Genomic DNA, 17,662 nt, shown 5'->3' on the forward strand with positions numbered 1-17,662 from the left:
AGTTATTAAATTAAACTTGTATAACTGAATTGAGAAAGTGAATCTTTAAAATGTATGATGATCATAATTTCATTAAAGTATCTAGCTGAAGACAGTTTTTGACTCACAATATTTTAGCAAAACGGTTAAACTTTTATTACATTATTTTAATTATGATCTAATATTTAATTATAATTATAATTTGATCTTCATGTTCATTCTATTAACTGTATGGCAGGTAGATTTGCAGGAGTCTGTAAGTTATAATGTGAAAAAAAAAGAAAATTGAATTGCCCAGGTCCCTATTTAATCTAAAATGGAGATCTAAATCACATTTAACTAAGCTTTGAAAAGTATACTTCTTAAAACAGATAACAGCTTCAGGACACTCAGCTCTGCACAAGAGGAGCACACAACAAACCTGAGACAAGTGGCTCTAATGAGACAGGTATCTAATTCCCCAGAAACAGGTATAAAGTTCAGACACATAGTGAGATCACTTGAGACGGGACATTAACTCACTTAGAGCCTGATTGCTCAGCTCACCTGGGAGAGATATTGAAGTTGGGGTTCAGTGGTGACGTGTGTCTCTCCCTCCTCATCTTCACCGAACTGTATGTTACCCAGATGTAAAACACTGGCCACAATCTCCATCAGCTCCTAAAGAGGAGAAAGACTTTGTAAGTGTGTTTCCTGACTATGACAAAAGATCTTAAATGTCAAATAGGTTTGTGTGTGTGTTTGTGTGCACCTGAATCTCCTCTTCATTGAAGCCAATGATGGTGAGAGCGTTTCTTACAACTTTCCAACCATTCTTATCATTGATAGAGCTCACCCGTGGACAGTTACCCTGACAGAGAAAAAGTATGTTACATACAAACACATACACAAACAACAAAAATGTGCAAACAACGGCCATTGATTTAAAATACAATTAACATAAACACCTTAACCAGGTAATGATACTGTTGTGGGTTGGTTTTCTCCAAACCAAGTCTCCTCAAAAGAGTTTCTTCTCCACCCTCCAGAAGCTGATAGAAGATGTGGAAGTTTCTCTCACCATGGTTCTGATGGGCCACACGGGATTTCTCTAACAGGTAGTTTAGGATGTGACCTCCAATTGGAGCACCCTGAACAAGATAGAAATCAAAAGAATTTGCACATGTGCACAGGATGTTATGTTTTGTGTATAAGCCTATGATAACAATCTTAAAATGTCCATATATTTGCTGAAATATTAAATATGTGACCCTTGACCACATAAACCAGTCTTAAGTAGCACAGGTATATTTGTAGCAATAGCCAAAAATACATTTGGTATGGGTCAGAATTAACGATTTTTGTTTTATGCCAAAAATCATTAGGATATTAAGTAAAGATCATGTTCCATTAAGATATTTAGTAAACGTAAATATATCAAAACTTAATTTTTGATTAGTAACATGCATTTCTAAGAACAATTTTCTCAGTATTTAGATTTTTTTGCACCACCCTCAGATTTTCAAATAGTTGTATCTTAGCCATAAATCTCAGTTTCAAAAAATTTACCCTTATGACTGGTTTCGTGGTCCAAGGTCACATATTTAGTCTTTTGCTAATGTCAATCCTTTAAATGTACACCAGTAAATCTATGCTGGATTTAAGGAAAGGTTTGTGGTCTTAAACTAAGAAGTGTGTTTCATTTACCTTATAGTCAAACTGAATGTCCATGTATTTCCCAAAACGACTCGAATTGTCATTCCGGAGAGTTTTAGCATTCCCAAAAGCCTGTTGTGACAGTGAGAGTGACATTTAGCAAGCTGTGTACAGAGGACCCTCGCAGTGTTAGTGTGTGTGCTTACCTCCAGGACTGGGTTGGACTGCAACAGTCTCTCTCTGATAGTGTGTGTGTTGTTGCGGGTGGGACAGATGTGTGTGTAGTACTGAAGTATTTTTTTGGAGGCCTCAGTCTTTCCAGCGCCACTCTCTCCCGAAATCAGAATACACTGATCTCGTCTCTCAGTCCGCAGCGCACGATATGAATTATCAGCCAGGGCAAAACTAAAGTCACAGATAATACAGCCAGTTATAGTTTCATGTGTGCAAACACTTAATGGGTAAAAGTTTAAAAATCCTATGAATGAATTTGACAGCACAGTTTTCTTTCCTGCATTTACTGTATATATTTTCAGATTTTCTTCCCATTTCTATGGGAAGGGTTTTGCATTTCTTTTAAACGAGTATGTGGGTGTGTGTAAGTGTGAATGTGTGTGTAAGTGGAAAGTTGTATGCATGGTCCAATCTCCGGAATCTCCAGGAAAGTGAGTCATACTAAGAGAATTGGCGGAATGTTCTCAGGGATTCTCACGGCCATAACACATATACACACACACACACACACACACTTAACACTTACATGTGAGGTGAGATCTCATAGAAGTTGACTCCTCTATGGCGCTCCATGTTCTGCTTGGAGTAAATCTCCAACTCTCTGTAAGGATTCACTGATACCAGCACTGAGCCGATATACGTCTTTTAAAGATAGACAGATAAAGAGGCAGAAAGAGAGAAACAAAGGTGGATCAAAGCAGAGAAAGCATAGTTAATGTGAATCAAAATTATGGGTTGATAAGATATTTTAATCTTTTTGAAAGAAGTCTCTTTTGCTCACCATGGCTGCATTTACTGGATTAATAGACAGTAATATTGTAAAATATTCCAATTTAAGATACATTTTAAAAATTTTAATGCATCCCTGCTTATTAAAAGTACTAATTTCTTAAAAAAAATTTACAGACCAAAAACTGTTAAACAGCATTGCATATTTTATATATAGTTTGTACATACGCATAAGTTCCATATTCTGTGTAACTGTCGTTAAAATGATTTGATTATATTGTATAGTAAGATGGTGTTTGTGTATGTCGTACATAAATAAGGCCTTCTCTGTATCGCCGGCGTAGGTTTTCGATGAAAGCAGCTTCGCTGTTGTAGTTCTCCAAGAGCAGGAAGTCTTGGACGCCGACCCGATCTCTTGCTGAGAGTGCGCTCTCCATGACTAACCTTACACCCCCTTCTACACCAACCTCCTACAGAGAGGGACAAAGTGAGATAGAAATTGGAAAAACACAAAGAGAACACTGATGCAAACACTTACACACAGCAGAGCCACAACACAGGAACTGAGAGTGTTTGTACGTACACTTACAACTAGGCCCACATGGAATCTGCGGCCACAGAAATTCTGAAGAATGTTCCACCGATTTACACAGAATTGGAACGGCCTTCACAAAGTTTAACGTGTGTGTGGTTGTTTATTAAAGAAGCATATGCTCCTCTTTACAATATGTAATATAAGCCTCAGGTGCCCTCAGGATGTCTGTAAGGTTTTATCAGTTTTTTTTATCAGTTTAAACTTTTAATATACGGTTTTCTGAGCAAACACATCCGAAGCACATGCACAGAAAGCAGCTGTCACACGGCATGTGAGTACTAAACTAAACACTCTTTCATGTCTTATTGCGCTATAACTGTCAAATACACACGTTTAATTATGGTAAAAACATACATGAGTTACAAAAACTGTTGGTTATGTATGTGAAGGTAAACAACTGGGTAAGAAATTGTATGTTTATATTAGATCTGTGTGGCAGCAGCGTAATATATAGAAAATAAATCAATAAACCCACTGCTCTCTTGTCTCCTCTGAGGCTGGGACTCTAAATAGTGTTCTGTGCGTGTCTGTGCAGCCAAAGACAGAACAGTTAGCATGCGTTGCTCAAACTTTTGCTTGTTTTTTTACATGCTTGCAAAGAAAGGGTTGTCCTTACTGGGTTGTCCTTTTTCACATTTTCTGGGTTGGCAGATGCACTAAGGACCTTGTCAGATTTTCACGATATACCCCCCCCCCCCCCATTATATGCCTTTGTTAACACTTTCAGAATTCTGCAGATTGCAAATATACTAAGATAAAAGTCTCAAGATTTATTAGATCTTGTAAATAGCAAAAATATAAAGTTAATAGCACAAATATATGCAGCAAATATCAGAAAGTGTACAAATCATAAAATACGAGTACAAAGCACGAGTACAAAGGAAGGGCTCCATGGAAATGTTTGGCATTGGTTCCTGACACACAAACACAGTTGTCTGTTTTTCAGAGGTAATGCTGGTACCTCTGCATATGAATCCAGTGGAAAATCTGACAAGACTTTAAGCGTTTGAGGAAGTGTGTCTTTGGAGTGGGTTCAGAAAGAGAGAGAGTTTGTTTGTGTGTGTGTGTGTGTGTGTGTGTGTGTGTGTGTGTGTGTGTGTGTGTGTGTGTGTGTGTGTGTGTGTGTGTGTGTGTGTGTGTGTGTGGGCATGTTTTTGTGACATATCAGGACACAAATGTGTGTAATAACATGGGTATGACATAGGTATTACAAGGAGAGGGTGACTTATGAGGACATTGCCCATGTCCCCACTTTTCAAAAGCCTTATAAATCATACAGAATACGTTTTTTTGAGAATGTAAAGATATGCACAGTCTCCTGTGAGGGCTAGGTTTAGGTGTAGGGAAGGTGTAGGGTGATAGAAAGTACGGTTTGTACAGTATAAAAACCATTACGTCTATGGAATGTCCCCACAATTCACAAAAACAAACATGTGTGTGTGTGTGTGTGTGTGTGTGTGTGTGTGTGTGTGTGTGTGTGTGTGTGTGTGTGTGTACCTTGTTTTTGTGACATATCAGGACACAAATTGATGTAATAACATGGGTATGACATAGGTATTACAAGGAGAGGGTGACTTATGAGGACATTGCCCATGTCCCCACTTTTCAAAAGGCTTATAAATCATACAGAATACATTTTTTTGAGAATGTAAAGATATGCACAGTCTCCTGTGAGGGCTAGGTTTAGGTGTAGGGAACGTGTAGGGTGATAGCAAATATCGTTTGTACAGTATAAAAACCATTACGTCTATGGAATGTCCCCACAATTCACAAAAACAAACATGTGTGTGTGTGTGTGTGTGTGTGTGTGTGTGTGTGAGAAAGACAGGAAGGTCACCTGTGGAAGCTCATGCTAAAACAACAATCTGCTGGGAGTAATACAGTGTGTGAGTGGATGTTCACTTTCCTTGGCTTTGCTCCACTGTTGTTCCACAAATTCTTTTCCAATGAAATAGTGATAAGGGTTCCCTAAATGCCTAACAAGATTTTAACGACTAACCAGATACCCCCCTCCCCAGACACCTGCACTTTGAAATCTTTCCTTTTGCCATTCTTAATCCATTGTTCTCTTCCCCTGTGTGTGTTTTGTGTTCTTGCATACTCTTACAGACTAGGATGCAGATGTACACACACACAAATAAGCTCCAGCATTATAATGATATCTGTCTCTAAAATAAATTCCTCTCTACATTGTGTCCCTCATGTTTTCTGTGTTCCATTAGAGGTGTTTAAATTGGCCACGCTTTTTTAAACCAAACAAGTTTAAAACCTCTTCAAAATTCAAAAACAACCCATCAACAACTCAAAAACAACCTCTGTTATGTTTATTTTTATGATGTAATGGACGTGGACATGGAAGTATAATCATGATTTGCTTTTTATAGTTAATGTTTTTGGCAAGTTTCATCAGTTTCTGATCTTGAGTGTTGTTAACAAAACTTGTCCGAGCTGATTTGACAGATTGAAGATTCATTATCTCAACCGAAGCCAAGTTTGGAATGGATTTGACTTAAAAGCTTGTTTAGGAACTATGTGCACAGATTTAAAGATAAAGTGTGTCATTTTGTACTGAACAAACTAAACTGCAAAAATAGAGACTGATTTCAGATGTATTTCCCTATGTGAGTTCCCAACTGCACCTATAAAAGAAGTTCAAAGTTTAAACCGCAGTAGTCACTTTCATTCTTTAGTCACCAAATTTGATTGCAATAATATGCACTCTCAATGACCAAACAATTAATGGCCTAGTAGGTCCTAGAATTTTAACTATTAGAATTAAATCTGTTCTTGCAAAATCTGCCAAATAAGACTGGTAACTGACATAATCTGAATATTTTTATATGTGATATTAAGGGGTAGGTTAATAAAAACTAAAATTCAACAGTTATAACCTACTGAAGCTGGCAACACAGCAGATAAACATTACTGAACACAAACTTAGTTTATACTACATGCAGTTGCTGTGACAAAGTCAACCAGCTCTATTTATCTCAGGCCCTGTTTACACCCAGGTTTGGCTTCATCTTAGCTGTGGAAAGAAGGGAAATGGAGTTTTGTAAAGGCCAAGCTCATGATTCGGGCTTCCCTAAACTAACTTTCCAGCCATATCGTATACTATTTGAACTGAACTGGATGATGATATCACTGAATTCATTGATGAACTGCCTTTAACTGAAAATTGATTATCTACAACAATGCGTTACTTACACACTATTGTTCTGTTTAAATACTGTGCAGTTGCTTTGACACAATCTGTATTGTTACAAGCGCTATATAAATAAAGGTGACTTGACTTGACTTGACTATGGAGCTGGGCCTGTTTAAACCTGGTACTAACATCTGTCCTGGGTGATCTGATCACAGTTGGTCAGTTGAGACACATTCATTGCTGTTTACAGCTGGTGTTTACACGCATCTAAAATGTGCCTCCTGTGAGCACTGGATTTCATGAAGGGGAAGGTCTCTGAATTCATGACTGCATACTTCACTTATGACATCAGTGTATTACTCACTGTAAACCCACTTCCATTTTGTCTGACAAAGCTACTTCAAATGTTGATTGAACTATTGAATGTAAAAAAGTCAATGTTATATAAAACATTTAATCAAGTCAAATTTGAGACCATTTAGTATGAGCAACCTAAAAAATTAAACACATTCTAAAAAAAAATGTATTTATTTTTTAAATCCCAAATGCTGGGTTCAGCCTGTTGGGTCAATTTATTGGGCTATTTTCAATATTTTTTACCCAGGTGCTTGGTAGTTTTTCTGTAACTCAGCTGCTGGGTCATTTTCACTGTCAAAACAAATGACAAACCCCCTCACATACAGTGCAACCCAATGTTGGGTAGTCTGTGCCAAACCGGTTAAAACTGCTTACATTTGTCAAAGGTCATTTTGTGTTTTGTTCTGAGAGAAAGCTTGAATGATGGGAAACTTCCTGAATTAAATTAAGTTGTATTACATTGTATTCCTATCAAAATGATTACTGTACAAATAGGAAAACATCTGCCGGCGCCACCATGGACGTTTCATCTCCAGCCAAACGAATGTGTGTCCAGGGCTGAAACACAATGTGACTTCGCTGTTATATGTAACATTAACAAAGTTAAAGGAGAAGTTCACTTCCAGAACAAACATTTACAAATAATTTACTCACCCCCTTGTCATCCAAGATGTTCATGTCTTTCTTCAGTCGTAAAGAAGCTTTTTGAGGAAAACATTTCAGGATTTTATAGTGGACTTCAATGGTGCCCCCCAGTTTGAACTTCTAAAATGCAGTTTAAATGCAGCTTCAAAGGGTTCTAAACAATCCCAGCTAAGGAAGAAGGGTCTTATCTAGTGAAACAATCGGTTATTGTCTAAAAAGAATTCACAATCGACCTAGCCTAACTGTCTTGAACAGGAATACACAGAGTTCACGCAGAGCTAGACAAGACGAGCATTTGAGGTTAAAAAGTATATAAATTGCTTTTTTTTTTTAGAAAAAAAAAGCAATCGTTTCGCTAGTTTCTTCCTCAGCTAGGATCGTTTAGAACCTTTTGAAGCTGCATTCAAATTGCAGTTTGGAAGTTCAAACTCAGGGGCACCATAGAAGTCCACTATATGGAGTTAAATCCTGAAATGTTTTCTTCATCATTTATTTACTACAGTAGGAGCACTACTGATCTAGTGCGCAAGCAACCCAGCTGTGGTCGCACTATGCGTTTGACGGATTGAAATTTAAAAGTCTGACAGACAAGATGTCACAAGGTAAAGCTGTTTTTTATGTAACTTTTCAAACATGAACATAAGATCATTTAATGAACTGGAACAGCCTATACTGATAGCAGTTTTCTTCCCACAGATTCCCATTGGCTGCTCTTGCTGCTCCTACCACGTCATAAAATGTTTACTGAATGTTTTTGAAGATTTTATGATTGCAAAAGACTGACTTGACATTGAATAAAAAATATTGTATATGAACATGCTTTGTTTGCTCACTAAAAATGCACTGATGACTTTAGTTTTAGTTTTCCACAAGTCTTAAAGTTCTGCATAATTAAGGGCGTGGCCACTTGAGTGACAGATGGATTGCCGCTGCTGTCACCACTGTCGCGCTCGGCGGGTATGGTTTCAGCACCCGCCTTATTGCTTATTTTCGATTATCCAGGAAATGATTTGATTATCCAAGATAGCGACGGCTGACTCCCGCCCACTATGATCTTCAAAAATGCTCTTTAGAGACCTACAGATGACGTCACGGACACTACGTCCATATTTTTTACAGTCTATACTTTACCCGCATTAATTATGACACATTATTAAGACACTTATACTCACTTCTGCTGTAGTTGAAGCTGGATCACAAATGATTCGCGTAAACATAGACGCACTTATGTAGATCAGGGATGGGCGCATTCCCTTCAAAAGCGAAAGTAACGCTAGTCTTCAGTGGTAAATGAGGACTACTATGTTCATATTACATCCGACAACAAAACGCCTCAATCGCTTAGGAGACATTCTACAGTCTACAGTTCACAGCTCAGTCACGGCGGGTCTAAGGTAAGGCGGTTGTGTCAATCAACTATCGTGGGAGCGTTCTCTGTCTGTGTTACGTCACACAGAAAGGCATCTGAAAATGGCTCGATATGAGAAAGGGGAAATGATTTAACTAAATTAAATAAAAACCACTGGGTGGATTTTTATCATTATAGGGTGGTTGTGTACACACTGCCAACACACATTTGTGACCCTGGACCACAAAACCAGTCATAAGGTTAAATTTGACAAAACTGAGATGTATACATCGTATGAAAGCTCAATAAATAAGCTTTCTATTGATGTATGGTTTGTTGGGATAGGACAATATTTGGCCGAGATACAACTATTTGAAAATCTGGAATCTGAGGGTGCAAAAAAATCAAAATGCTGAGAAAATCACCTTTAAAGTTCTCCAAATTAAGTTCTTAGCAATGCATATTACTAATCAAAAATTACATTTTGATATATTTATAGTAGGAATTTTACAAAAAATCTTCATGGAACATGATCTTTACTTAATTTCCTAATGTTTTTTGGCATAAAAGAAAAATCAATAATTTTGACCCAAACAATGTATTTTTGGCTATTGCTACAAATATACCCCAGCGACTTAAGACTGGTTTTGTGGTCCAGGGTCACATTTATGTTCAAACAACATGTAAAAGTGCATGTCGCATCCGATGACCCCTTTAAAGCATGGGCACTTATGATAATACATTTTTGTTATTCAGAACTAGATCTATGTAGTATTTTTGATTATATTTAGTTGTAAAAGGCATTAAAGTGATTAGTGCTTTCCTCAGTGAAGTCTCTTCTATTTCCAAGTATACGCAACTTGTTTTGATGTAGAGTAATTCTAGTAATTCTACACAGTATATAACATTTCAGTTTGCTAAACAAACTGATACACAAGTTAGACAAAATTAGAAAGTTCTACATCACTGTTATGTAAAGTTAAATGGCACCAATTATGCAAAATTCGCTTTTACATGACGTTTAGACATAAGTGTGTGTTGGCAGTGTGTGAACACAACCACCCTACAATGATAAAATCCTGCATTGCCATAGTTTCTGCCCACAGCTCCGCGCTCGAGCAGCTGTAACGTCAACAATGTCTAGTTAGCAATCCAGGTGTTCTGTGTTTGGATGTAAGACTGAACATAAGCGTCTTGATTTTCTCCCAACATCTGAGCCACTAAGGACGCAGTGAATTACTTTTATTTTTAAGGGTAATGTGCCTCAAAATCTACCTAAATACACTAAATGCTCGATCCCCATGTATTGGACGAGTGTCGACACGTGAGGCGTTTTATTAAACTTGGAGAAAATACGCTAATCTTCTTTACTCCCGTTGATATTTGCGAAGTCTGTTTTTTTGTGCTGCTGCCCATGATACACAAGGATTAACATTTACACTACAAATATGATGTGGTCACAATGCATTTCTCCACATACAGTTTGAGTGACTGGATCACAAAACATTTTAGACCCCTTTTACATCTGTAGCTACTCAAAACATAAGAAACACCAGCTGTAAAAGAGCTCTCAAGTCATAATAAGTTACTGTATTAGGACATATATAACAGAGAATTCTGCATTTGAGTGCTCTGTATTGTATTTCAAAAGCAGTAGCATGTGGACCTCATTCCTACAGCTGAAATGTGGGTACTGTACTCCCTGAGGGAGGTGTAATACAACTTTGCTGTATAATCTGGCACTGAGCCGTTTCTCTGGGCTTTTGAATTTATAAGTCTCTAGCTCTTCCATATAAGGGCCGTTCTGTCCTGTGCAGCCCAAATGAGTGATCTCTAGCTGGGACACTAAGATAGGCAGACTGGCCTCATAGGAAAGAGATCTTGTGCGGTGTGTCACCATAGCTATGCATGACATACTGTGCATAAAGGAGTGGCAAATCAACAACACAACATCTTGTGCTCGATCAAACAATCAGAAAAACATGTCTGCAACCCATCATGCACATATACACACTGAAAACGCTAAATGGGGCATTCATTTTCACCTTTACGAAATGAAACGTCACTGTTTGAAAACAGGAATACAGGCATACATGACACACCCACATAGACAGATGTAAATAAAACAAGAAGTCTTACCCTGCGGCGGTACTTCATCCTTCTCCCTCTCTCTCTCTTTCTCTCTCTTTCTCTTTAAGGGAATCTCTCGTGCCTGGTTTTCTTCTCTAATAATCTTCAGGGTGTGTCTGACAAGTCTGTGTGTGCATCTTATCGCATACAAGTAGTTCCTCTCGGTTGGGCACGTAACACACACCGAAATCTTCTACCCTGTCATATACTAAAGCACACGCACATGCATATTTGCACATGCTGACGGTCCATCCTCTATGCTTATACACTAATACAGCTTTCCTCTCTCTCTCTCCCTAACTCCCTCTCTAACTAAAACAAATGTATTTTTTTCTTCTCTGTTGCTCTAGAAGTCCATGCAGGGAAAACACTGATGACAGTCTCCCACACCCAAAGCCCCACCCACAGATGATTAGTCAGAAGACCACTTTAAAAACTTCACAAACAAAACACTTCTCTCTCTTTCCTGTTATCAAACTTTCTTGCTTAGCTTTGTAAGTCAATCTCTTAAACTCTCCCTTCTTTTTTTCTTATCTTTAATAGATCTCTTTCTTCAATAGTTTCAATTTCCACCATCTGCTATCCTTTTCTTTCCCTTTGCACACAGAAAAAAGCAGGGCTGAGTCATCCTTTACCAAAGGAAGGAAAGTGAAAAGGGGTTGCAGGTTTAGCTATTTCAGAATCTAACTCGTCTTAGAGGCAAATAAACAGTGAGAGTGGTAGAAAAAATAGTCTAACATCATCTGATCGCTGACACTACATGTAAACATGACTATAGGCTATTAAAATGACCAAACAAATGTCACATGATTCAACCTCAAAACATATTTTCTCTTTTGTCCCGTTCTTTCCTTCTTTAGCCCCTCCCTCTTTTTCCTCACACGCTTAGGCACATTTGTAACAAATGATCACCGAATAGCTGTCAGATGCTTAAATGCCATTCGTCAGCAAAAGCCTAATTATTTGTCTCTCTTTTTTGCCTGTTTTCTCTCTCTGTCTTGAAATTAGAAACAGATGAACCACAGAAACACTGCAAACACATCTAAGCCTTTTAAAAGCTAATTTTTACCAGAGACTAACAAGCAGTGCTTCCAGATTACAACAGCATTGGGACATTCCACTGTATGCAGTGCGAGAAGAAGCAGAGTTGTGTGATTTTGTGCGTGTGCGTGTGTCTGTGTGTGTGTGTGTGTGTGTGTTTGTCTGTTTTCTCTCACTCTAGGATTACTTGGAGCGGAGATTCTCTCATCAGTGTGGAGCAGGCAGAGAACAAGAAGAGGAAAACCTGAAGTGGACACAAACACTCTAGTTTGAGAAGGGAAGAGAAATTGCGGTACCATCAATTGTGTTCCATTCTGAGTGTCATATTTCTAACTGTCAATCACAACTAAATACATTATCATACAGTATAGTATATACAGTTGAAGTCACATAAAAGATGTTTACATATAGTCCACAAGAGAAAATAATAGTGAATTTATAAAAATTACCCTATTCAAAAATTTACATACACTTGATTCTTAATACTGTGTTGTTACCTGATCAGTTGTGTTTTTTTATTTAGTGATAGTTGTTCATGAGTCCCTTGTTTGTCCTGAACAGTTAAACTGCTTGCTGTTTTCCAGAAAAATCCTTCAGGTCCCACAAATTCTTTGTTTTTTTGTGTATTTGAACCCTTTACAACAATTACTGTATGATTTGACAGAAGGTTCAAATGCTCCCTGATGCTTCAGTGAGCATTGAAGATCAGGGTAAATGTAATTTATTTTGTCTTCTGGGAAACATGTACAGTAACAATCTTCTGTAGCTTCTGAGGGCAGTACTAAATAAAAGTAAAAATGATATTTAGCCAAAATAAGGAAAATGTACACATCATTCTTCATTCTGTTCATAAGTTTACACCCCTGGCTCTCACTACATAATTTTTCCGTCAGAAGCATCAGTGAGTGTTTGAACCTTCTGTAATAGTTGCATATGAGTCCCTCAGTTGTAAAAAGATGGATCTCACAACCATACAGTCAATGAGTACGTTTACATGGACCCTCTTAATGCAATTATAATGAGATTTTGGCAATATTGCGATTAAACTTTTCTTCATGTAAACGCAATACTTCGATTATAATAATGCGATAATTAGCATAATCGTATTAACATAGGTGGCGCACGCCGATTTTAATCGAAATATACAGGCATGTAAACACCTTTGCTTTGACCAGTGCGCATGTGCTCATGACTTCCACGAATGACGTGCCACGCACCTGCAGACAGGGTCGGCGCTACACAGGGGCTAGGGGGGCTATAGCCCCGTTAGAATTTTGAATAGCCCCAGTTTAGCCCCCCAAGCAGCTGAGATAGAAGAGTGCTGTCGGCACATATCTGTCACACGCATCATGTGAGCACAGTTTCCTGCATTAGGCTACATTTAATCCATTACATCATCACTAAGATTGAGATGTGGTGTTTGTTTAATGTCTAATTTAAGTTTAAAGTATGCACAGTTCTGATTACGCATTCAAATGAATTATGTTAATGTTGAGCGCACAACCTAGTCTCACGGAGCGCATGGTGCTGTCCAGTTTTGAAATCTTTCCTTTGCATGTAAAATGTTTTTTCGTTGTCTTGTGTAGAGCCCTGAATAGGGCTCAAAGCCTAGCTCTAGAATAGGCCCTAGCTTAGCTCTTGTCGGACAGCTTATCAGAATACTTGGTAAGAGTCCGGCCAGACTCCGACCCGAGACCGTCTTTTTGGCCACTTCTCCCAAAACAGCTTATACTATTTTTTTAGCTATTACAATAGGTCAGTATTATATATAGGCCACATGGCAATGTAATTATATTTCGTTTCAGTTTTTTTATTAAGTTAATTTAGAAAAACGTTTGGAGCATTTTTTCCATTAAATATATATATGTGACCCTGGACCACAAAACCAGTCATAAGGTTAAATTTGACAAAACTGAGATTTATACATCATATGAAAGCTCAATAAATAAGCTTTCTATTGATGTATGGTTTGTTAGGATAGGACAATATTTGGCTGAGATACAACTATATGAAAATCTGGAATCTGAGGGTGCAAAAAAATCAAAAAGACTGAGAAAATCACCTTTAAAGATCTCCAAATTAGGTTCTTAACAATGCATATTACAAATCAAAAATTACATTTTGATATGTTTACAGTAGGCAGTAGAAAATCTTCATGGAACATGAACTTCACTTAATTTCTCAATGATTTTTGGCATAAAAGAAAAATAAAAATTTTTGACCCATACAATGTATTTTTGGCTATTGCTACAAATATACCCCAGCGACTTAAGACTGGTTTTGTGGTCCAGGGTCACACATATATATATATATATATATATATATATATATATATATATTTTTTTTTTTTTTTTTTTTTTTTAAGACCATGTGGCCAGCGGCAGACCATGAGTTGATATGCTTGATCAATTTAGCCTTCTTAAATCATCACGACTTGCCTAAAATAAAATCTATAGATATTAAACAGTGCAAGCATATCAAAATGTTAGTTTAAACGTTTAATCTATATGTGCGCTGTTAGACTTATATCCTATCGTTTGTGCAGAGAGTGGAGGCTAACACGCGCTTTACAGGACATGATGGAGGCTCTAGCACGATCACTTGCATTGCAAACATCTTAAAATACGCCGACTTTTTTGCTCGTAAAGGTAAGCGTAATACATTATTCATAACTGTAAAGGGTCTACGTTTATTTGTGTGCACTCACAAACAATATCAACAAAATGTAGTGCTTTTACTAGGCTATAAAGAAAACAAAGAGGATGGGCTCTCTTGGTCAGGAACAGGAGCTTTACATGAACCGACACTCAGCGAATAGCCTACTTGCTTTAGAGACAAGATAAATATAATGCCTTGAATTACTACTTTAAAATGAGATAATTATGAATCGAAAACACAAACTATTTCATTATGCAATCCGTAACGATACATTTCTCTCTAAAGGCCAATGTGGAGGTGTACAGAATCAGGATCATCAACTTTATCTTTGCGACACTGACTCAGAGAACACTAGTTCATTAATAATTCAAATATCTCCTTATTTCATCTCTACACATTAATGGTACTTTTACCGGTTATTTGTGGCAATCTTTAGCCTTAAATGTGCGCTTGGAACTCTTGAAAGTGCGCTGAAGGCGCGCTCGCTGCTGCCCGTCGGACTCGGGCTGAAATGCAGGGCTCTGGTCACTTGTATTAATTTAAAAAGCAGTTTTAAATATAATTTAAAACTATACTTCTGTTCAATATGGTGTGTGCCAGAGCTGCTTTTCTTTAAAAAAACACACAATTTCTTCATTAAGTAACTTTGACGTCATGAATATCGATTATTTTCTTAGCAGCCCCACATATTGGTCTAGCCCCCCGTTAGCCCCGGTAGAGAAAATATTCTGGCGCCTGCCTGCAGATTAGAAACGATGGCGGCGAAGAAGGCGACACACTTTTGGGGAGCTCAGGAAACTGAGTTTTTGTTGTCGACATTGCGCAACATGAAAATAATGCAATTCATTGACGGACAATAGGAATAATAGGAATAATGGAAATTCCATGTAAACCGGAGTGAAGAGCTTTGCTCTTGACATGTAAACATCATAATGCGATTAAGTCCTTACTCTGATTATTGAAAATAATCGCATTATTCCTGCGCATGTAAACGTGTTACAAAAGGATTCAAATACACAAAAATGCTGAAAAACCAAATAGTTTGTGGGATAGTTTAGCAGATTCTGCAAGATGTATGTAAACTTTTGACCTCAACTGTATTTAATCAATATCACACTTTTACTGTTGTACTATATATACTGTAGTATAAGCACAACTATGAAAATGATCAGTGGCCAAATTAAAACCATGCTAATATTAAGGCTGCAAATATAAGACTGCAAGTGTAACATTACTAAAATAATGAAAGGGAAAACAATATCAAGGTTATAGAAATCTCACTCTCTTCTACTCTTGGATGTGTTTTGAAAAACATTTTGGACTGGATTTTAACTGCGTTTAGCCAAACCATCATACAACTGGAAACACTTGGCTTATGTAGAGGAGGCCTGACGTATGATCTCATTAATCATATTTATAGGGCTAGTGGAAAACAGAAGGGAGACAGGAAGATGAGATTTTAATCAATCCAGCGTGCCACTTATAGTACGGATACAGAGGGGTGTGCACTTTCATAATCACCTATTCAAATTTAAACGCAAAACTACTCATGGATACCAATGAGCAGTTTATGCATATTGCCAGCTGAAGGGCCGAATGAATTATTCACTGCATCAGACATAGCAAACACAGAGCAGTGATGGACATGGTAACCATGGCAGCAGACAACAAACACACATAAACACACCCACACACATCTAGTACATAATTAATCCGGTGATGAACACATGATAAAGACAAACTCATGCCAGCCCCCTTCAGGCTCATGCAATGCTCTTTCAAACTGCACATAAACAAACCGTTTGTGTGTGTTCAGTAAGATCACTTCAGAGTCACTGTCTGTTTTTGCTTCAGCATGGTTTTGGCATTCCATTTTCCTTCTCAGCATTAACAATTGGGCCTTTTATTTAAAAGCAAACATGCACACATACAAGAACACATGCACAAACATCCTGTACTGACTACCTTTGTTGTTGCATCATCACATCACATATCACTCAAAAAATAGACCTCACTAGACTAACACACTGACACATATAAAACACACACAACTATTTTCTAGCACTCATTCAAGTGCCCATTACAACTTTTAACTGAAAGCATCTCTGAGCAGACGTGACATCTTTGTATGTTTGATGTGTGAATCAGTTTCCGAGTCGCTGCACAGTCTGAAATATAGACTAAACAAAAATAATGGCAAAATTGGGACCTGACTTAGTTGTAAACTGCCACAAGACCACACAGTGGCAATTCTGTAATGGATTACAAGTACAGTCAGTTTGAGTTTTTTTTTTAATTTTCAAATGCAATTTTGGTGTTTATCTGGGCATCCAAGATGTAGGTGACTTTGTTTCTTCAGTAGAGCACAAACAAAGATTTTTAACTCAAACCGTTGCAGTCTGTCAGTCATATAATGACAGTCAATGGGACCCACGGCTTGGAGAGTCAAAAAACATACACAGACAAAAGCAAATTAAACCCTGCGGCTTGTGACGATACATTGAGGTCTTAACACATGAAACAATCGGTCTGTGCAAAAAACTGAACAGTATTTATATTATTTTTTTACCTCTGATCCACTGTCCTGTGTGCGCTCACAACAGCGGCGCGTGACGCGTCAACGTGCTCTGGCTTAGTAGCCGCATATGCGAAAAAAATCTGTCGCCCATTGTTTACACAGAGAGATTGTTGTTACGACGGCTACTCAAAATGGTACTTACTTGTGCTTATCCTGATTGTTGCAACCGATTAAAAACTAAAAGATTACGTTTGCTTGCTTGAACTAATCCGGGAGTGTTGACTTTTCACAGACTCCCAACTTTTTAGTCTGATCGACTGAAGTTATGGTTGCTTGCTCTTCGTCTCTCGCCAGCTGTTGTGAACGCGCTCAGGACAGTTGGACATTGCGGTGGATCTGAGGTAAAAATTTATATAAATACTGTTCGGTTTCTTGTACAGACAGTTTGTTTTGTGTCTTAAGACCTCAATGTATCATCACAAGCCACAGAGTTTAATTTGATTTTGTCTGTGTATGTTTTTTTGACTCTCAAAGCCATGGGTCCCATTGACTGCCATTATATGACTGACTGACTATTTTATCCACCTGCTAAGTAAAAATAAATGTTAAAGGGATAGTTCACTTAAAATGAAGTCAGTTTGAGAC

General features: G+C 37.8%; 1 protein-coding gene across 3 annotated transcripts in view; it reads right to left on the reverse strand.

Moving 5' to 3' along the window:
- myo1ca (myosin Ic, paralog a) overlaps positions 1-17,662 on the reverse strand; it is a 35,840-nt gene that overhangs the window by 11,591 nt on the left and 6,587 nt on the right. The window contains exons 2-9 of one of the 3 annotated variants that reach the window (XM_073839613.1): positions 12,018-12,085; positions 2,889-3,047; positions 2,375-2,490; positions 1,821-2,019; positions 1,666-1,746; positions 927-1,109; positions 731-829; positions 526-639 (exon numbers count right to left, since the gene is read on the reverse strand). In XM_073839613.1, the coding sequence (XP_073695714.1) occupies positions 526-639; positions 731-829; positions 927-1,109; positions 1,666-1,746; positions 1,821-2,019; positions 2,375-2,490; positions 2,889-3,014 (918 nt within the window). In that variant the 5' untranslated portion in view covers positions 3,015-3,047; positions 12,018-12,085. Of the gene's footprint in view, positions 1-525; positions 640-730; positions 830-926; positions 1,110-1,665; positions 1,747-1,820; positions 2,020-2,374; positions 2,491-2,888; positions 3,048-10,809; positions 11,149-12,017; positions 12,086-17,662 lie in introns of those variants that run through there. The other 2 variants (XM_073839611.1, XM_073839612.1) reach the window with 2 other exon arrangements.

This window comes from Garra rufa, chromosome 5, assembly GCF_049309525.1.
Source record: "Garra rufa chromosome 5, GarRuf1.0, whole genome shotgun sequence".
Lineage (NCBI taxonomy): Eukaryota > Metazoa > Chordata > Actinopteri > Cypriniformes > Cyprinidae > Garra > Garra rufa.